The sequence below is a fragment of the Gadus macrocephalus genome, chromosome 18 (genome assembly GCF_031168955.1).
Source record: "Gadus macrocephalus chromosome 18, ASM3116895v1".
Classification (NCBI taxonomy): Eukaryota; Metazoa; Chordata; class Actinopteri; order Gadiformes; family Gadidae; genus Gadus; species Gadus macrocephalus.
The window spans coordinates 9573937-9595793 of NC_082399.1; the positions used below are offsets into that span (position 1 = coordinate 9573937).

The 21857-nt window shown below is 47.3% G+C and overlaps 2 protein-coding genes across 7 annotated transcripts; one reads left to right on the forward strand and one right to left on the reverse strand.

The window, feature by feature from the left end:
* The first annotated feature begins 1241 nt into the window (after positions 1 to 1241).
* Positions 1242 to 13454, forward strand: l3mbtl2 (L3MBTL histone methyl-lysine binding protein 2). Of its 5 annotated transcripts, XM_060036913.1 has the most exons (18): positions 1242 to 1322; positions 2199 to 2563; positions 2730 to 2829; positions 2996 to 3129; positions 3225 to 3306; positions 3409 to 3491; positions 5133 to 5250; positions 5665 to 5799; positions 6331 to 6419; positions 6756 to 7002; positions 7464 to 7522; positions 8730 to 8834; positions 9045 to 9192; positions 9930 to 10012; positions 10435 to 10678; positions 11274 to 11327; positions 12057 to 12251; positions 12592 to 13454. In XM_060036913.1, the coding sequence occupies exons 2-18, from the start codon at positions 2222 to 2224 to the stop codon at positions 12843 to 12845; spliced, it is 2472 nt and encodes an 823-aa protein (XP_059892896.1). In that variant the 5' UTR covers positions 1242 to 1322; positions 2199 to 2221; the 3' UTR covers positions 12846 to 13454. The 5 variants fall into 5 exon arrangements, with proteins under 5 accessions (XP_059892896.1, XP_059892891.1, XP_059892897.1 ...); XM_060036908.1 differs by having other exon boundaries at positions 3225 to 3491; XM_060036914.1 differs by lacking the exon at positions 11274 to 11327.
* Positions 13272 to 21811, reverse strand: chadlb (chondroadherin-like b). Of its 2 annotated transcripts, none has more exons than XM_060036916.1 (11): positions 21503 to 21811; positions 20302 to 20469; positions 19910 to 20104; positions 19250 to 19405; positions 18885 to 19030; positions 18123 to 18404; positions 17200 to 17416; positions 16272 to 16545; positions 15376 to 15791; positions 14815 to 14981; positions 13272 to 14363 (listed from the first exon to the last, which is right to left on the reverse strand). In XM_060036916.1, exons 2-11 carry the CDS (start codon positions 20467 to 20469, stop codon positions 14063 to 14065), a joined length of 2322 nt encoding a protein of 773 aa, XP_059892899.1. In that variant the 5' UTR covers positions 21503 to 21811; the 3' UTR covers positions 13272 to 14062. The 2 variants fall into 2 exon arrangements, with proteins under 2 accessions (XP_059892899.1, XP_059892898.1); XM_060036915.1 differs by lacking the exon at positions 21503 to 21811 and adding an exon at positions 20984 to 21266.
* Between the last annotated feature and the right edge of the window lie 46 nt (positions 21812 to 21857).

The following is a 21857-nucleotide window of genomic DNA, read 5'->3' on the forward strand; positions in this document are numbered from 1 at the left end:
ATTCAGGTTCAAACGGGCAGGAAATGGGGCGCAGCCATATGGCTGGAGCCATTCAGTCATGGCTGAGACAGAATGCAGTGTGGTCAGGAGCAACAGGTCGTGCAGGCACAGGCTAATTCCAATGAACCAGAATCTATGGGAAAGACCGCCTGGTCCCTGTGTAAGGTTATTGGTCCAAGCTGTCTAGGATGTCCTACCAAGTCTAGAAAACCTTCACGTCTTGGGCAAAGAAATAGACAAGGATCATACCATTTAGCAAGAAGCGAGGGGCTGGGATGCGCGCTGCGCTCAAGGGTCTGTAAATGCAATGAAAACAGTCGGCTAAAGCAATTTATTGATATGAGAAAATGTAAATTTTACTTCAGTACAAGGATGTATTGAATAATTTAAGTGGTATATAGGCCTACACATATGGATCATAAGTAAAAACGGGTTACATTTGGTGATATGAAGAGCTGTTTTGGAGCCGAAGGAGCCACTCTTGTTGGTGAGCTGATCCAAATGATCCGGCTCACCAAAAATAATATTCCCATCACTAATATGAGTTAGATTACCATGGTCAAACAATTTTTTGACAAACCAAAGTAATAACAGTAATAACAATATCAACAATGGATTTTATATATTTCATATTTCAAATTTTTATGAATACACATTTTACGCCCTATTTACTCCTTCATTATAACTCCTACTTACTTTGTGTAAATGTGTTCAAGCAGTGGTTCCCATCCCTTGACTTTTGGTGTCCAACTCAATTGTCATCAAGACCTTTCGCGGACCACCTCATGTGCAAACGTTAAAAAAATATCTACACATGCAGTGACTGAGTAAAGAATGGCAGCGCCCCCTTAATACACAATTACTACCTCCAGAAAGCCATGGCCAGTGGGAAAGAGGAAAGGAAAAGTCATGAACGCTGCTAATGCCAACTCCCAGTGTGTTTTTAAGCAAACACAAATTAACACAAAATATCAATGGTAACCATTACAATGTAAATCATATGATGGAATGGGCAAAGCAAAACTATTTCTGAAATAGCAAGCGATGATACTATTTACTTAACATATTAATTATACATTATAATATACGTTAAAATAAATGGATTTTCAATAATCTACATAATTTTTTCAAATATTGTAAATGCGTCTATTTCAAGCACACATATCCCCCGTGTCTAATTCAAGAAAAAAATCCCATCTAGCATACCATCAAGGTTGGTAAACAGTGCTGGATCCCGTGCATTCCATCTCCACATGTCCAAAACATTGGCTCAGCAACAGCAACTCCCAGAGTTCCTTGCGCTAGAGGTAAACAAGACGCGGGTAGGTAAAGACATGTGCCCTAATGTGCCCTTAATGTATATGTCTATTACATTGATACGAAATGTCACACAAACTGTTTACTTTACGTATAAAAAGCTAAAATTAATGCACTGCAAGTGCATTATTGTCTACGAAGAAAAGGGGCTACCAATAGTAAAAGCTAATAGCCATTGTATCATGTTAGCTTCACGTTACGTGTTAGCTAGCAGACTACAAAGTTTACAAAGACCTAACATATCATGTCAACAGTTGCAAAATAGTCACAGTGTTACTCTGGGCTTCAATGAATGTTGGCTGAATTCATAACTTTGTCTTATGGCGATTCCATTCTATTATTGATTACTCCATTAAGATGAATGAATGTTATTGCCATATTATGATTAAGATTCAGTTCTTGTAATGTCATACAGTTAAGCATTTGCCTGATGAATGACTTGAATAACATTATGTATCATCATAATGATATTTAACACAACGTGGGATACCACAAATGTGTGTGACTACTAACAGAAAGGCAGTAAACAGAAGCGCACTCCAGTCGGGACACCTAGTAGGCATCATGGTGATTAAGTGTGCAGTTACATGTTGTAAAAATAAACGCTACAAATGGGCATCAAAAACTTTCCACCAATTTCCAGTGCGAGATCCAGAAGGGACTCAACTGTGGCTTCTTGCTGCTGGCTTGGACCTCAACCAACCAGCAGACTAGTGAAATGGCGAATTTGTAGTGATAATTTCAGTAAAGACGACTTCCCAAAACCCTGCAATATAAAGGACCACATGTTACTGACAACGAATGCGGTGCCATCTGTCTTTCCCGAACCACCAAAAGCTACTGATTCATCCAGTTACAGCTTTCCCATTCATCCATTCCAGAGCCAGCAAGCAGCTCAGACACGATGCCCGTCCAATGCGTGGCGTACGGCTGTGGGAAGACATGCGCCGACAACGTGTCACTGCACACGTTCCCCAAGGACCCCGACGACTTTCGTAAATGGGAGAAACAAGTGCAGCGCACCCGCAGCCAGTGGTTCGCCAGCGCCAGCTCCCACCTGTGCAGCGACCACTTTGGAAGAGAGTACTTTAAGCAGAGAATCCGGAACGGCGTCAGTTTACGGCCCGGGGCCATGCCCACCATCTTCATCAGACCACCTTGTTCCTCTTGCGAGGGAAAGGGCTGCAGCAACTGCCTCCAACTGCCGCCATCCCACCAAAGAACCCCCGGGGACACAAATGTTTCAGTGAGTTTATACTTTTATTTTGAGATAAGATATAATCATGTCTCAGTCTAAGGAGATTTTAAATTGAGAATATGAATACTCATACTGTGGTGTTTTTGTTAACATATGTAAGGATTTGTCCTGATGCAAAGGATCTTCACCGACAAATCCATTTGTATCATTACAGGGAGCGGTTGAAGATGAGGTCCCGCTAATGGATGAAGAGGAAGGAAGTGATGAAGGGCAGGATTATTTGGGATCTACTGTGGACGAAGATGACCGACCAGGTGAGGTGCAGCGAAAATACGCAAGATGAGGTTTGAGGCCATAGCTTTAGTGATAAAAGAATAAAATCAAAATATGATCATATGTTGCTACTGAAAGGAAATGAACCATTCTCAACGTATGTGTGTCTATGCCCATGTACTTGTTGCCCACCACCCCCATCCCTAGCCATCTGTGAGCGGTGTGGCACCAAGGGGAACATCAACACCTTTTTCTCCAGGACCAAGCGCTTCTGCAGCACCTCCTGCTCCCGCTCCTACTCCTCCAACTCCAAGAAGTCCTCCCTGCTGGCCCGTCTGCAGGTGAGGAGGAGGAGCCGGCACACTGGGAAGCTCTGCATGCTCTATCAAATCAGTAGACAGTAGGTTTACGTCTGCGTCCTTCTGTGTCCACCCAGGGACGACCACCGTCGAAGAAAGCCCTCATTCTCGGGGTCGGGAAGCCGTTGGTAGGGAAGACCCCCAGAACTGCACCGGATGGTGAGAGGAACACACACACACACACACACACACACACACACACACACACACACACACACACACACACACACACCCCCTCTGACACCTGTCCTCCCTGCACAGGGACACTGCAGTCCGGCTTCGACTGGGGCGCCTACCTGGACAAAGAAACCTCCCTGGCTGCCTCGGTCTCCTGCTTCAGACATGTGAGTCCTCTTGGCAATAAGTCTGCACTGTGGGTGTGGACATAGTGCACTCAAAACAACCTGCAGCCTGTGTACACAGGGTGCCCAATTCATTTTTGGTATTTTGTTTTTTACGCCAGAATGGAAGAATCCTACCAGTCAACTGATTGTTTTTCAAATGGTCAAATATATCTACTGTTTGTTGGTAGCAGGTGCCCATTTTGGACCCCAGGTGCACTCAATGTCCAACAGTGCAAACAAAAGTAAAATGATGACTTGAGGATTGTTGACATACAGGTATAATAGCGAAATATGAGGCCAAAACGCAAGAGAAAGTCCATTGTTGTGGTTTAGGATTCTTTCCGACTTCCACACAAATAAGCAAGAGAATCGTTTGTCCTTACTCATGTCGTGAGGTTGGGACTGCCAAGTCTGAGTGTTTGCTTACTGGATGCTGCACTAGAGGAAAAAGACCTTGGCACTGCAATAAAACACAAGGTGGAAAGATTTTATTGCAACGTTATAAAACAGAATTTTCATTCAGGTCATTACCATGGGTTGTCAGGAAGGGTTTAAGCGGATCAGTTTAGCTAAAGGTATGGCCACACTGAACGCGTTACGCGCGTTAGAGGCGAAGAAAATCGTAATTTCTGAATTGGGAACCATTGGTTCAGGCGCGTAGATGCATTACACACGCTTAAGCAGCATGTTAGGCGTGTTAGACGCGTTTTACGCACCTAAATAACGCACCTACGCACTTTTTACGCTCCTACGCGTGACGCTTAGCCGCGATAGCCAATCAGCGTTGAGGTTGACCAGACGTCACTAGCAGAGAGACTAAGGACAGGCACTCCGCCGCTCCGCAGCTGATATGGAGCGCCTGTAGTTGGTGTCCTGAAGGGAGATCCTGGCACCAACCCGGACTAGTAGGTCATCTAACATGGCCCCAGTCAACCGAAAATACCGCTGGAACCGGCCGTCATCCAGGCGGAGTTCCTGGAGGAGGTGGTGAAACTCACCCAGCTGTGAGCGCCTACGGAGGATGTCATGCACCCAAACACGACGGCGTTTGGGTTTCCTACTCTCCTCGAATCCCACAACAAATAAATGGTGATCTCAGCCATGTTTGTGGAGCACAAGAAAAGTAGCGGGGGAAAATAAGTTTTGGGCAGGTTCATCTAGCTGCGTAGGCGCATTAGGTGTGCTGAACCATTTTTGTAACACACAATAATCAAGCGGCAGGTTAGGCGCGTTACACGCGTAATGCGTTCAGTGTGGCCCTACCTTAAGATTCCACCATTTTAAAACCCACAGTGGTTACTGGTCCATGGTCTTCTTCGGAAGAAACCCAGACATTTTTCGTACAAAAGGAAGCGAGGAAGATGATTGAAGCGTGACTTAAGTATTGCTACCCGGAGGCCTATGAGTGTTTCATTAGGTGATGCTTATATCCAAAGGGACTTCGCATGCATTGAAATGAAGCTCATAAAGTTGGGCTCGGGGTGCCTAGCTCAAGGATGCATAGGCATTGAGGATCGAACCTTTAACTTTTCAGCTTAGACTCCAATACCTGACACCTTGGCTGCTCTCCTCGCCCCCTGAACTGTTTAAGCCCTGAAGGAAAATAACATCTTGGCGCTCAATGGTGACCGTACCTTCCAGGCTCCGCTGTGTGTGCAGTGGGACGACATTGCCGTGGGGATGAAGCTGGAGGTCGCGAACACCAACGCCGTCCTACCCAGTAAGGTCTACTGGATCGTCAGTGTCATCCAGTTGGCAGGTGGGCCATGATGTTTGTTTTGTTGCGTCAGGAGTGTTCAGAAATCCCATCGATCAGAAATGATTTATTGGAGAGAAAACAGGCGAGGGAATCCCTGGCCTTCTCCTTTGCTGCCAAACACATACAAGACACCTCTCTCCTTGTTCCAAACATCTCTAGGAAGTTATTTTAATTTCCCCTACCTTTTATGATTTTAACGTTCACAACCTTTGACCTGTTTAATAACACAGTTATAATGTGATGTTTCAAACTAGTTATACAAATACAATGAGTTTAATATTGAATGACTATCATTGAGTTTTGAAAGGGTTGGACCATTGGCACCTTTCAGCCAAACATCCATGCATCCCATAACCCTTGACATTGAATGACGGTTGCTATTATTCTCCTGTCGATCTTCTTGCTTGCTTCCAGGATACAAAGCTCTGCTGAGGTACGAGGGCTTCGAGCACGACAGCAGCCATGATTTCTGGTGCAGTCTGGCCACTGGGGACCTGAACTCCATCGGCTGGTGCGCAATGAGCAGCAAGCTGCTGGTTCCACCCCAGGGTGAGGGGATCCGCCCGTGGGCCTTACCACTAGTGACCTAGAGGCCGTGATGGGTTCTAAACGCTAGCGCGGTGGGGAAACTGAACGCCTCATACCCACCAAGCTACCAACATGGCCGCTTAGGGAATAAGCCCATGTAGCTACTGGACGGCTAAATTACCCTGATATATTCAGGCTCTTTGAGGTTAAGACCCCTCTTCTGCAAGGGAGACCAGACTACAGCAAAATCACAAAGAACACATGACATTTATAGACACATTTTGTGAAGATACCTAGATTTAATTAGACTGGATTTGGTTGGAGAACACTAGATTAATAATCTATTTGAACACATTACTTCCATGATTAGAAAATAGATTATGCTTGCTTTAATTAGACATGATGAGATTGTATTCAAATGCATTTGATTTGCGTTGATTATATTACACTGAAGTTGATTTGATTTGCTCTAAGACAAGACAAGTTAATATTGATATAGGTGAGGTTTTCTCTAATGTGTGTGTGTGTATGTGTGATTGTGTGTGTGTGTAGATGTGCAGTTGAAAATCCCAGACTGGAAGGAGTACCTGATGAAGAAGCTGGTGGGGGCGCACACGCTGCCAGTGGACTTCTACATCAAGGTACCACGCCATACCACACGGGGGGAGGGTCTTTCTGCACATTAAGATCAGTGTATCATAGAAGACATCAGAGAGTCGCCCACAATGGGCATTAAGGACTCAACATTAAAACGTATTTCCTTATGACCGTAATCGTGATCGGGATTCTTACGGTTCAACACATCCATGCAGATTATTTTACGAAGCAACCGAAAAAAACCACACACGATGGGGTGTACTTGAATGTTGACTTCCAACGTCACATTAAAGCCCCGCCCCCCCAGAATGAATGAGAATTAACCGGAACGACCATCTTCCCTTCCACCCCCCCCCCCCCCCCCCCTCGACTCCGTCCAGCTGGCGGAGAGCAGCAAGTGTCCCTTCAAGCCCGGCATGCGGGTGGAGGTGGTGGACCCCCGGCACATCAGCCGGACCCGCGTGGCGGTGGTGGACCAGGTGATCGGGGGCCGCCTGCGCCTGCTGTACGAGGACCTGAGCGACGCCCCGCCCAACACCGTGGTGGACTTCTGGTGCCACATGCGCAGTCCGCTGCTCCACCCCATAGGGTGGTCCAGCAAAGTGGGGCACGCTGTCAAGGTCCCCGGTAAGATTCGCTAACGTAGGAAAAATAATGTCTCGCATAATATCGTCATGATCTTGTTGAATTGTCTTGGTATTTGGCCATAAGTGTCTCGCTGTTTGGCATGGGGATCTTTTATCCCGTGTTACGCCTCATGCCCACTGCACCGTCAGTCAAAGGACTCAGAAGGCGTGGCTGACGGATGGGGGTGGTTTCCAGGGTCGTCAGAGCCCGAGTAGAGTCACAGTGCTTACATTTGCATACGTGATCTCATTGGATGACGGATCCGTCGCTGCCGAAAAGTTGAACTTTTTTCAACTTTTCGACGGAGCCTTCAGCGCACGGATCCACAATGCATTGCACGACCGTCCCCATTCAAATTCAATGGGGATCAGTCAACGGACGGAGGCAGTGGGCATGAGGCGTTACTCTTCGATGCTTTGTTGGGTGTATCTTTGTAAGACAAAAAAGCTCTGTTGATGTAGGCAAGGAGACTCTGAGTCGCCGGGGCCACTACGACGGCTCCCCGTTGAACTTCAGAAGGGTGAGTCCGACTGTCCACACCACATCTTGGCTGTTCATAGTTTCACTATCGATTTGATTTGATTTGAATAGTCACGTCCTGGCACCATTAGGGGATAGGGTTTGATTCCTACTGCTTTTATAGGAACTGGGATCAGAAGACACAAAATGATACGATATGAAATCAATCTTTCAATGCCAATACAATATTTAGTGAGATTCTATAAATATATTGCAATTGTGTAACTTTTGTGATATGATGTTCTGATTGCTTTTTGTGAAATGTTTTGTTTTGTTTGACCTATCGACCTGTTAGGGATGGGGATTTGAAGGCATAACAATATTCCAATATTCCATCATTTTTATTTCGAGGAACCGGTTAAAGAAAAAGTGTGGCGCAATCATAATGTAGCCTGTAGTTCTTCCGTGATCTGGCCTTCACTAAACAAATGTATTTGTTTTCCATCTATTAGTCAAAAAATAAGGAAATCAAATCCAATTTGTTCAATTCATTGAGCATTTTAGAAGGAAAAAAACACTTGCATACTTAAGGCACAAACTGAAATTAGATTAAAGTAAATTTAAGGCACAAACTGTTCAAGTAACTGAAGCACAACAGCAAAAAGTATAAGTAGGTACTGATGGGCTTGGAAATCAACAGAACTGCACTTGCAGCGCATGGGCCTGCCTCGCATTAAGCATGATGCGCATATAACAAAACATCAACAAAAATATATTATGTGTAAGACGGAAATACAGTATGTCTAAAACATTTCCAGTTAATCTAACGCATAAGCCCACCTACTGCATCACTCATTCTTGTTAAAAAAAAAAGAGAGCGTATCTACGTGCTCGGGGGATAGGCGGGTGCGGAGGCGGTTTACAATCAAGCCCAGCGTGGGAAAAACTCTCAGCTGGAACGGAGGTTGCCGGTATAGCCAAGTATTCCAAGTATTAAATAGCATTAGTATACACGTTTAATGAACAATCTGTAATGAATATAGCTAATGAATATATTTAATTAACTTTAGGCAAAAATCTAAAAAAATCTGCTACAGCTAAAGTCGAATACCCACGCCATTTAGAATAATCGAATATTTGAATAACCGTGCCCATCCCTAGTTCCCGTACACATTTTGGAAGCAAAGAATCCTACTTCTTGGATAGTCCCCCCCATCCATACAATATTGCTATTTGGGTTATAAGCCGAGTTGCCCTTTGACCCACAGCCCAGGACGGTGTTCATGGAGGGAGGGTTCTTTGAAGTGGGAATGAAAATGGAAGCCATTGACCCTCTCAACCTAGGAAACATCTGTGTAGCCACCATCCACAAGGTAACACTGTTTTACCTATCTTTTTAATGCAGATGATGTAATGTAGACATTATAAACAATGCAGGAAATGGTGTGTGTGTGTGTGTGTGTGTGTGTGTGTGTGTGTGTGTGTGTGTGTGTGTGTGTGTGTGTGTGTGTGTGTGTGTGTGTGTGTGTGTGTGTGTGTGTGTGTGTGTGTGTGTGTGTGTGTGTGTGTGTGCCTGATGACAGATCCTATTGGACGGCTACCTGATGGTCGGTATCGATGGCGCGGAGCCCGTCAACGACACCGACCACTTCTGTTACCACGCCTCTTCTCACGCCATCCTGCCCACAGGCTTCTGTGAGAAGAACAACATTCCCCTCACCGTACCTCGAGGTGGGCTTACCTCCACAACCCCCCCCAAACACACACCTCCACACACCTTCACACAACACACCTCAACACACACCACCACACACAATTCCATATAAAACTCCACACACACCTCCACATACATCTCCACACACACCTCAACACACACTTCCGCACACCTCCACACACACTTCCACACACCTCCACATACACCTCCACACACAACTCAACACACACCTCCATACACACCTCCACACACACCTCAACACACACCTCCACACACAACTCCACACACCTCAACACACACCTCTTCTCAACCCGTGCCTCTCCATCCGTTATTCTACTGGTTCTGTTACTGGTTCTACTGGCTGATATGTTTCGCTATGTAAAGATGTTTGTGATTCACAAAGCGACCTGCAGTGAATTCATATACAGGTCATTAAGGAGAAGGTAATGGTTGAGCATCTTGCTCTCGAGGATACCTACTGGTTAGGCTACACGGGAATCAAACCCAGTGCCCTTTCGGTCGGGTGTCAAACACCCTAGACAAAATCCCTGTCTCTGAACAATCTGATTGGTTTGCTGTTTTTCAAATCAATGAGTAGGATCGGGCTGCTATCAATTGTTTATAATAATATTCCTATTACCAGCATGAAGCATAAACTGTAGATAGCTGTGCTTGCCAAATGACTATGTAGAAAAAGAAACATTTTTCGTGTTTACCAATAATGGAACCCTAACGCAGTCCTCTCCCCTGTCAGGCTACGACCCTGACACCTTCGTGTGGGAGGACTATCTTCAGGAGAAACAAGCCGTCTGTGCTCCCGCCAGGCTCTTCAACACGGTACAACCAGAAGCTCTTAAAAGGCCCCTACTCACCCACCAGGTGTGAGGCTGATTGGTCCTCAAGATGCGTGTCAGGATCGATTCCACTAGTGACATAACAAGTGGGGAGTGTGTCCACCCAGATGTATGATGGATGAGATCAACTCCCCTGGTCACATCCCTGAATCATCACCCTCACACCTGGTCACACAACAGGCGCCCCTTAACACGTGTCTGGTCAGCATTGATACGAGTTGGCCACTTCACTTCAATGATTTGTGTGTGTGGTTTCTGTGTGTGTGTGTGTGTCTGTGTCTGTGTCACCTCACCTCTGCGTGCTTGTGTCTGTGCGCTTGTGTGCCTGTGTGTGTGTGTCTGTGTTTCTGTGTCTGTGTGCGTGCGTGCGTGCGTGCGTGTGTGCGTGCGTGTGTGCTCGTCCAGGACTACCTTGGCCACGGCTTCTCCCCCAACATGAAGCTGGAGGCGGTGGACCTGATCGAGCCGCGGCTGGTGTGCGTGGCCACGGTGCGGCGCCACGTGGGCCGCCTGCTGCTCATCCACTTCGACGGCTGGGAGGACGAGTTCGACCAGTGGGTGGACCACCAGTCCCCCGACATCTACCCCGTCGGCTGGTGTGAGCTCAGCGGCTACAGCCTCCAGGCCCCGCCCTCGCCCGGAGGACCAGGTAAGACGGGTGTAGGAAACAAAATCCAGATACGGTGTGCTGTATTTGTACTTATTTTCTGTGTGATAGCATTTATATGCCTGTAGCGAGGGGGTTAAGAGAGGGGACGACATGTAGCGTAGCAAAGCAGGTTGAGAGAGGGGACAATGTGTAGCGTATCATAGGGAATTTAGAGAGGGAACGACATGTAGCACAGGATTGTATATTTACCAATTAGCAACCAACACCTTGGAGTGTAGGCACCAGACTTATGTCTGGTATTATGTTTATTTTTATTTAATAAATATTTAATGGTAGCGACAACCAAAATCATCAATCACTGTCATTTTATTATTGAGTGTTTTATGTGTACATTTGTGTATCTGGGTTGGAATCTATTACTTACCCTTTTTCTTGCGATATGTTCCACCTGCACGTTTTCGTCATTTCATTTCATTATGAGAAATAAAAAAATGAAATCATCCAGCCATTCAATATCACTTAGTGTCCTTATGGGGACACTGAATGTCCCCATAAGGACACTCAATATTGATGTCCCTATTGAGACACACAACAGACCTTTGCTCTGTGCAATTCCTTCTCATAGAGTCTTTAGAAAACCTGTCGGCACGCCCAAAGAGAGTCAAGTCCTTTCAGTATGGGAGAAAAAGTAAGTTCCGTCGCTCATAGGTGTGCTCCCTTCCCCTCTAAAAAGTAGGCGGAGTAGGAGATGCTTGTTACTGACTGTTGGCTTGTTACAAACCATGCCCTGGTTGCTTATAAGCAAATGTCCGCTTATGACTGTAACTCACTGTTATAATTTTAACTCACTGTTTGCCTATGACAGACTGTTAACTTTGAGTGGACTGTTTAATTATAATTGGTTGTTAACTTTGAGTGGACTGTTTGATTATAATGGACTGTTGACTTGTAGTGGACAGTTTTATTATAATAGACTGTGGACTTTGAGTTGACTTTTGATTATAATAGACTGTGGACTTTGAGTGGACTATTTGATTATGATGGACTGTTGACTTTGAGTGGACTGTTTTTATTATAATGGCCTGTTGAATTGTAGTGGGCTGTTTACTTATGACTGTTTGTCTTTGCAACTCTTCACTGGCTGCGGGCAACATATTGATTTCAAGGGCCAGGGGGATTTAGCCGCAGCAGCCCTATGTCTCTGGAGCAGGCTCTCCCTCACCATCAGAAGTGACCCACTGCTGACACATTCAAAACCTGCTGTGACACTGTGCCCCGTCTCTCAGGGTTGTTTGTTCAGCGCCTTCGTCCACCAGCTGTTGTTGTTAATCAGTGCGCTGTATAAAAGGCTGGAGCTTGAAGGTAGGCTCGGTTGGTGTTAAACATGTCCCTGTGCTCCTCCTCTCCTCCCCCGAAGGGAAGAAGCTTGCCAAGAGGAGACTCAGCCAGGGGGGGGCCCCACCGACCTCCGAAGACACCAGCGGGGCTCCGGGTCCCCATCCCTCCATCGGGGGTCCCCCCAGCCCCCCCATCCCCTCAGCTCCCTCTGACCCCGCCAAGGACCAGAAGCTGGGCCTCATCCAGCCCAAGACGGAGCCTGAGGAGCACGAGAGTGAGTGGGCCCATTCAGAACATCCGTCATTACATCGGATCGCAGTCACTCCAGTTTGAGACGCAGTGGGAACAGCCTGACTGTCGCTGAATAAAATCTACAAAATATATATAAAACATAGCTAAATATGTCTGGAATGTACGGTGTATGGGACTCATGAGTGCAATATGAATTGTTTGACCCTTATTCTATTTCATTTGATATTTCACGTGGGTCAAACAAAATGGGACTTGACCCTAAATTTCTGCATCCTGCACGTATGCAAAGATCAACGTATAGCATACATGCAGAACGCGTTCATACACATGCTGATGGCTGTGATTCCACTCTGTCGCTGCAGTCATCGCGGTCCAGGTGAAGGTGGAGGAGATAGAAATGGAGACTCCCATTGGGCCTCCGGAAGACGCCATCGAAGCCGTCACCATCAAGCAGGAGAAGGTGGGAGAGGAGCAGGACAACCAAGACCAGGGTCAGCCCGGCCAGCAGCAGGGCACCGGGGAGGCAGCGCGGCCGAGGGGGCCGGAGCCCAGCGGGGAAGCACCCGGGGGAGCAGAGCCTGAGGACACCAGGCCCGGAGACCAGGGGCCGGGTTGAAGACGCCGCCGCACGCCCAGCTCAAGGGATGAAGGAGTAGGACGGAGCAGAGGAGAGAGAGACCAACAGGATATGACTCAAGACAGGACGCAGGATCGGACGATGGAAGAGGCGTGGATGGGATGATGTAATGAAAGAAGGCCACAAAACTAAAACATGTGACTACACTAGATGTGACTCATCAGGTCCTTAAAAGTTGTTCATGAAGTCCACCTTTGTTTTTATTGTATTTTGATTTATGAGCCAATTGTCAAACCACCCTTACCAGTCACTACCGAAAAGTTTTATGACTCTTTGTTCCTTATCAATCCTTTCCCGGTACAACAGACCTCCAACAAACATCACCAGCCCTCTATTCTATCTCTCTGCTCCTACTGCAGCATTTACACACGTTTCAAATCTCGATTGCAGTTTGGTCACCAACACTGACAATATGGGGGTTTCCAGAAGGAAAATGTTGAGTATTTTGTAGTATTAATGTTGAGATATCATGATAATGACACTGTAGACATTTACATGTACATTTGTTTTGTTTTATTATTCTTTGTTTAACAGTTATTTTCTCCTTTTGGTTTACGAGCAATCTATTGATTAAATGTAAACACTGAACCATGTGTCTGAATGTTGGATCAACAACAGGCCTTTGACACACAGCACCCATTTTGACATGACATTGCATAGTATACACAGGTGTAATTAATAACATTTAGGGCCCACTTTCATTAAGGTGGACCAGGGCCCTGATATTGGGACGATAATTAAATGAATCAATTAAACCTCTGTTGAGACTGCTATCGGGCCAATTATCGCAAGGAATGTGGCGTTAAAGACGAAGAATGGTGAATCATGAAATATAATCTACAGAAACTAGGAAATACTATGGGAGTATAGTTTTGTAGTGGTTAATGACAAGCCTTAAAATACTTTAGACCATAAGTAAAAAAAGAACTAGCTGTGGTCTTTAGAAACTTCAAATCCATATCCTTCTGTTCATACTAAGCGGTATGGTGAAGACGTAACTCATGTAAAGATTTGAATAGGCCCTTTTTGGGAGCTTTAGAAAGTATACCCCTACTCTTTATAATTTCTATAGTTACCCATACCCATTGGTTTGTCGTGTGTCGAGGTGGGCTGTCCTTTATGACTGACTGGGATGCCACAAGGCACACTAAAGGAGCCCCTGTTTGTTAGGGAGCTCCCCTTAAGGAAGTACAGGCTCAAGCCTCGTTGCGTCTCTGGCCCGTCTTCTTAGCCCCCCCCGGCCTCGCTCTCAGACCCATGCGTGGTTTGGATCTGGCTTTGAACATCGGGATCATCTGAGGGCTGTTCAGGTGTGCCGGTTTTGGCTTGGTGGTCTTGGGCGTCCTGGAGGTCTTGGGGCCGAGCGTGGGAGAGTACAGCAGGCTCTCTCCGCCCGGGCAGGCCCTGAAGATGTGGACGTCCTTCACGCGGCGGCCCCGGATCTCAGGGGGGTTGGCGCAGGTGGCCCGCACCTTCAGGTTGACCCTCTCGATCCACCTGGGAGGACAGGTGAAAGTAACATTCTGATGAACGGGTTCACGGTCCTGGGTGAGGCTATGCTGGGCGGTCACACAGGTGGATGGATGTATTGCATTTGAACCGGGTAAGGGACATTTTGAATTACTGTTTTTGTTGGGGTTACATCAAACACCCTCTACGCTAGAAGTGACAGCTGTTTGGGAACAGCTGTGCTTCACTAATCAGGGAACGCTATGGATGATTAATTGGATGATTTGCCCTAACATTGGCATAATGTCTAGTTAATTAACACTAAACATGTGATCCACATCAAATTGAACTTCCAGCAATTCTTAATTAAGTGGCTGAATTATTACGTTTGGTTCTGTTTCGCTCAACCGGTAAATCATGACATTAACACTGCCAGGGTCACAGGTTTGATTCCCTCCAATGCCGGGGGCACATGCAGGTGCTGATGAGTGTGTCTTACATGCGTAAGGCTAGCAGGGGGCAGTCACAGAGCAGAGGGTTCTCCGCTAGGTTGATGACCTCCAGAGAGGTAAAAGGGTTGAGGTCAGGCACCACCTCCAGGCGATTGCCCTCCAGGTAAAGACTTCTCAGCCCAGGACCCAGGCCAGCCAGAGAGTCCTTGGACATCTAGGTTCACACAAAAATGGATCCCATAACCCTCAATAATCGTTACGATGTTATGATGATCCAACATAACTGAACAAGAAACATTAACAAAACCACCAAATTGTATATGATCAGTTAATTGCATTGCGGACTATATGTTCGATAATCTAGTTTAGTATGAGTTGAAACCGAAAGAAGGTTGAAGGTCACCCTAGCATGGTTAGCTATCGATGAGATAAGATTAGATTACAAACAAAAGAAGAAGAAAAAAAGTAAAAGTAAACGTTGAACCTGAGACACCTCAAGGAAACGGTATCCCTATCGATGTTCCACTGTATACCAATCAATCCAAATCAATGGACACATCCCAAACCGTGCCGCCCCCCCCCCTCCCCCAGACACACAGCCCACCCACCTTCTCCAGCCCGGTGTGGTCCAGGTACAGGTCCTTCAGGGTGGCCCCCAGGGCCCGGAAGGCGTTGGCCCCCACCCAGCGGATGGGGTTCCCGGACAGCTTCAGCTCCCCCAGGTTCCCTGCATGGCCCAGCGCCTGGCTGGGCACCTCCTTCAGCTTGTTGCCCCCGAGGTGCAGGGTGTCGAGGGCGTCGGCCCGCTCCAGCGCCCGAGCCGAGACGCCGTTGATAACGTTCCCCGTGAGGTAGAGGCCGCGGACGCCCTCCGCACCGCCCACCAGGGAGCCCGACTCCAGCTTGACGATGGCGTTGTGCTCCAGGTGGAGCGCCTGCAGACCCGGCACCAGCCTGAAGGCTCCTTTGGGGAAGCGGGTGAAGCGGTTCTTCTCCAGGTGGAGGTAGGTCAGGTGAGGGAGACCTGCGGGGGTGGGGGGGATGGGGAGAGCGAGGTCAGTGCTGGAGGTTTTAGTCTGGGGGTCACTAAGAGGGTTTATGTTGTTTTTTTTACTGCCGGATGGAATTCGATTTGGTTGTCTTGAATGTATGTTAACCATTCTGTACAAACAAACCCTGGATAAAAAGATTCCTGCTTCTGTTTCTTTGTGGCAGTGGGTGAAAGGGATTATTGGCCGATTAGAATTGCAGGGTTATGTATTTTTATAATGCTTCCATGTTTACAGGATGGTGTCAAATTCTCCTATGTCAATATATTTCAAGACATTACAAGGGTTGTAAAGGGGAACGAAAATATGACTCAGTTTCAAAAACCTTTAACCGCAACACAACAAGAATTATGTGAACTGAAACTGTCTGTAAAAACGACCACCACCAAACCTACGTCAACATTACGTCAAAAACCATCATTCCACTTTGAAATAGTCTTAACACATTCAGAGACCTTTGAAAGCCTCCGGGCTGAGCGAGGTGAGGTCGTTCTCGGACAGGTACAGGTAGACCAGCCCCTTCATCCCGGTGAAGGCGCCGTCCTCCACCTCCGCGATCTTGCAGCGCTGCAGGTGGAGCGACACCACCTGTGGGACGCCGGGGAAGCTGTTGCTAGGGACGTAGTGGAAGTGGTTGCCACGCAGGTCGAGGAGGTTGGTGTCGGCCGAGAAGCCCTGAGGAACCTTGGTGTGGCCGCGGTTCTCGCAGGTGGAGTGGTTCGTCTCGGCCTGCAGGAGAACCGGAGAGAGCGTACTGAGGCACCACGTTTACCGTCCTGTTACTATTTGACTGTATCCCTGAATTCCAGACCCACGTCTAGAAAGCTGCAGGGTCTGGCAACGAGTAATGAAAATGGCCCAGCTCGAGGGGCGGCACCTAGCATGCATTTGAAAATATCAGAGGAATACAAGGGGTGACATATCAGCGGAGCTAACCAATAGATAAGACTCTTTCCGTATCCGGTCGGTAAAACAGTAACGCTTTTGGCCCGCCTATATCAGATACACCGATGTGATTGGTTAGTGATCGGATCCCGGGGTCTCGGGGAGTCAGTATATTGCTCATTCCCAGAGTGACTCGCCGAGCAAATTCAAATTGTGCTCTCGCGAGAACCTCTGGATTTCCAGGGTAGTTTTACTGTTCATTATCCATTTAGCAGATGCCTTGAGCAATTTAGCTAGGTAGGTGTTATGACATGGCTCAAGTGGCCATGACAAAAGAGGGACACAACATGGAGGTTTAAAAAAAGATATCTTTATTGCACAAATTGAACAGAGGTTACTAATTAAACCAAACTTTTAAAGCTAGGATAAATTGGCAAATGAACCAAATTAAATTATGAAATTAATTAAAGATGGAATGTGGCGAGGCGTCTTGCTCACCTCGCATGCACAGTTGGCGGGGCATTTGACCCTGGGTGGCGGTGCTTCGGTGGGCGGAGCCACTCTGGTGGCCTCCTCGAACTCCGCCTTCAGCATGGCGTCCTGGCTCTGACAGCGGAGGTCCCGGGGGTAAAGGGTGTCCAGGTGCTCCCCGGAGAAGTGGTCCGGTCCCCCGCACGTCCCCAGCAGCCTGACCTTGCTGCCGATGGCCCACTCCCTGAGAGAGCAGGACGTTGAGATGAACCTCTAGGACTTTACCATGAGGGTTCATCCATCAGCCGTTAGTTAACGTTAGTTAGTGCAGTAATAAGCATTATTGTCTGGCATTAGCATATGGCTTAGGGGTTAGTGGGTTAGGGGTTATTCCTGTAAATACTGTATACTACAATAATGAATACTATAGTTAACATGAACACCATTAATAAACACCATAAGTAAATTATTTTTTGGACCATTAATTACTGTTGAATAACTGTTGCTGATGCTTTTTACTGCAGGAACAAATTGTAATTAATGTGCGCTTGGTTAATTGATCACATCTCAAAGGGCTTCGCGGACCCACATTATGAGACCCCCCCAAATCTTCACCCAAGGAGGGACCGAACCTCGTGAAGGAACATTTTACTCCTAACTGTACTTGGGAGAGATTCCTTCTTCCAGGGACAGTTAGGAGAGCTCGTCATAGTCTTTCCTTTGGAAACAAACGGGCAAGAACAGTATCTGCTACTACTCATATTGTTTACAGAGATCGTTTTTCTATGTTTTTTGTATGGTTAAACATTTAAATGTGTATGTCTTTTTAATGTCCTGTACTTACTGCCGTGACCCCCTAGAGTCCCACCTGGGGCCTGGGATGAACCAAAGACCCACCCTACCTCAGGCCATCCCGTCTCATCTCCCAGCAGGACATGCGGGGCCCTCACCTGAGGGGGCGCAGGTAGCAGTTGCAGTAGATGGGGTTCCCGGCCAGGTTGAGGCGCGCCAGGCTGGGGGCGCCCTCGGAGAAGGGCTGGAGCACGCGGAGCTGGTTGTGGCTGATGTCCAGGTGGACCAGCTTGGGGGTCCGGTACAGGGCCGTGTGGGCCAGGTCCTGCAGGAACATGTGGTCCAGGAAGAGGTGGGTGAGCTTGGGCATGGACACCGTCTCCTCCCCCAGGTAGGTCATGGGGTTGTAGCCCATGTCGACACGGGTCACCTCAGGGAGCCTGGGGAGGGGTGGACGAAGAGAGACTCTCAGGAACGAAACGATTGATCTGAGGATTCAACATTAGAGCTTTCTTTCCACTGAGAATCCTCTCTTCTTAATATTTACAATCTTGGTGACAGTTTGCCAACTTCTACAACAAACATAAGAAATATTTACGATACCAGGGATTTTGTTCAGATAAAAGATGCACACCAGAAAAGGATGTCAAGCGATGCCACTTTAATTTCCTGTGGTTCCATTCCCATCATTGGCCTTGAATTCTCCATGATCACATGACCCTCCACATGACAACCATCTCGTGGAAACATTACCGCTCCAAACACCTCCAAAATGGTCATTTATCTATTAATCGACTTCAAGGGAAAATAAACCCCCACCACTGTCTGCTTTGGCTCCCCTGGTGATTCTAATCAAAGACATAACATGAACACAAAACCCATGTGGGTTAGTCCCAGAGGCCTGCGAGCAGCGGGCCCACCTGGTCATGGTCTCGGAGGGGAAGAACTGCAGCTCGTTGTGGTCCAGGCTGAGGCGGTTCAGGGTGACCAGGCCACCGAAGGCCTCCACGTCCAGGTAGTTCAGAGAGTTGTGGCTGAGCCGCAGCCACTTGATGTTCTGCAAGCCCTGGTGGGAGGAGGAAGAGGAAGATGTGGGAGAGAGTGTGAGTGTGTGTGTGTACCTGGAAGTTCATGTGAGGTATGGGCACTAGCTGTGTGTGCGTCCGTGTACCAGGAAGGCCAGGTGTGTGTGTGTGTGTGTGTGTGTGTGTGTGTGTGTGTGTGTGTGTGTGTGTGTGTGTGTGTGTGTGTGTGTGTGTGTGTGTGTGTGTGTGTGTGTGTGTACCTGGAAGGCCATGTTGGGTATGTACACCAGCTGGTTGTGTGTGAGGGACAGCAGGTTGAGGAAGCCCAGCTGAGAGAAGGCTCCTGGCTGGATCTCCTCCACGCGGTTCCAGTCGATCACCAGCTGCTTCAGCGAGGGGAGGCCGTCGAAGGACTCCTGCACGCCGCCGGGCAGAGAGGAAGACCATTGTTAGCTTCCAGAAGGGGATTGGCAGATGACGAAGATGTGAGAGGAAGAACGAGAGAGAGAGAGAGAGAGAGAGAGAGAGAGAGAGAGAGAGACAGGGATTGTGTGTGTGAGAGATGTGTGTGTGCATACCTGTGGGAGAGGAATGACTGAATGGTAATCCTGTGTGTAATTCTTTGTGCAGGTGTGCGTGTCTGTGACGGTGTGCGTGGGTATGTGTGTGTGTCTGGGTGTTTGTGTCTGAACGGGAGTGTGTGTGCAATGTGCATGCCTGTGTGTGGGAGAGGAGTGACCGAATGGTGATCATGTGTTTGCGTTTGTGTGCAGGTGTGTGTCTTTGTGTGTTTGTGGGTACGTCTGTGTGCGCTAGTATGTGTCTATGTGCTGGTATGTGTGTGTGTGTGTGTGCGAGTGTCGACAAAAGGAGAGGTGAGATGTTGCGTGTGTGCCTGCGTGTGCACGCGGCTGTGTGACCTGGTAGAGGATGTCGATGTTGTTGTGGGCCAGGTTGAGGAACACCAGCCTTCCCAGGCTGCGGAAGGCCCCCTCCTTCACCGAGCGGATGTTGCAGCGCTGCAGGGACAGGTGCGTCAGGTAAGGGGTGTGCTTGAACGCCCCCGTGGGCAGCTGCTGGATGTCGTTTCCTCGCAGGTCGAGCTTCACTGTAATCTAGTGGAGAAGGGAGAGAGAAAGAAAGAGAGAGAGGGAGGGAGAGAGGGAGAGAATATGTCCTACTTTAAGGATTACATTTCCATCATCAACACAGTCAGCATTCTGCCTTTACAAGGACTCAAACGACTCATCAAGTTTTGCAGTCAAACATTCTGATTGTAGGTTTGGGAAAGGTGTAGGGAATTAACTGAGACCTCGTCCACTACTGGAACTTCTGTCAAGTTTTTGTTAACGCAGGTGATGGCGAGCTGTATCTGGTCACAGACGCACTGTTTGGGACACTTCGCCAGGCGCGCTGCAGGGACGCCGAGGAGAATTACCAGGAGCGGCCACAAGAGGCCACTGCCCACCTGGAAATGCATCTATGAAGAAAAAAATTCAACGACCATCAGAGCATCCAGAATTTGAGAGAAGGGGTCTAACTCCAAGGAATTACATTCTGACTCAAGTGTATTTCGGGCTACCTGAATCCGAAAAGCAAAACTTTCACACAGGTCACGTGGAGCAGGGTTGAGAAAGCATGACTGATAAATTCTGCATTCCTTTCTGGGTAACGGCGGAGTGCCCCTCTTTAACGGATGAATGTCATTTTTGGCAGATTGTTATTTTTTTCCTGAATTTGAAACACATTCCAGTGCCGCATTAACACAGCTAATCCGAGGAAATCCTTTTATCCACAATTGATTTATCAAAACAGAATAGCCTTATATATAACAAAACATTACCAATGCTAATGAATTACGAGGATGGCAATTTACTTTTAACGGATTTATATGAATAATAAGGGTAGACTTAGTTGTCGATAAGTCCTTCAAAACATATCCACAAGTGCACACACAAACAACCTTGAACTAACATCACATAGTCATAGCCAACCTGAACACAAGAAAACGTAAATCGTCCGATGTATAACTTTTAAATGATCGATGAAAAGTTTCACTCCAAAAAAGGTCCCTCTCCCTCTTGAAGGCAGACCCCTGGGCGTTGAGAGGAAAAGTGGAAGAAACTAGAGACGGTGGAATTTTGTGGGGCAAAAAGTCCTGTGTGGATGTCCCTCAGGAGATCAACACTTTAGACCGTGTACTCATGCTGGCGCGCTGGCTGCGCACAAAGACGCAGTGTTTTGGTGTCGGACACCATCCAGGCGCCTGGCTTCAGTCTCCTCATATAAATAAACGTGTCCGGCGATGGTGAATACTCAAGTGTTTGGCTCTTTCGTTTGCCTTTAACCTGCTACGATTACCTTCACGATAACATTTGAATCGTGTGCGTAAATGGACAGCGAAATGAAAACAGTAAATGAGAACATAATTTGATTTTTCATCTTTACGCATCTTATCACAACAAAAAGCGTTAATCCTTCCAAACATTAAATGATGATCAAATTAGGCCTACCCTTCTTCTCTATCCGTGTGCACAGGTTTATTGCGTGTATCAGTCTTTCTGTGGGTTATTCCACTCCGGTCCTCCTGCCACTGAGAGTATTCCCTCACGGTCTCCTTTCGCCACTCGGCTGGTCTTCCCCTGTCCGCCCCTCATCCAAAACAAACTCCGTTTATCCCTTCATTCATTCCAGCCGATCCGTGTCTTTTCTTTCACTTCTGGAGTTCCCGGAGCGCGTATAGTTGTCGTAGCTCTCCAAAGATAACTTGGACAAAAAAATTGTTATCAGGTGAGCCCATTAATTTCAAGCACACTGATAAAATAAAATTCACAATAAAAAAATGCAAGTATTATAAAATGATAGAAT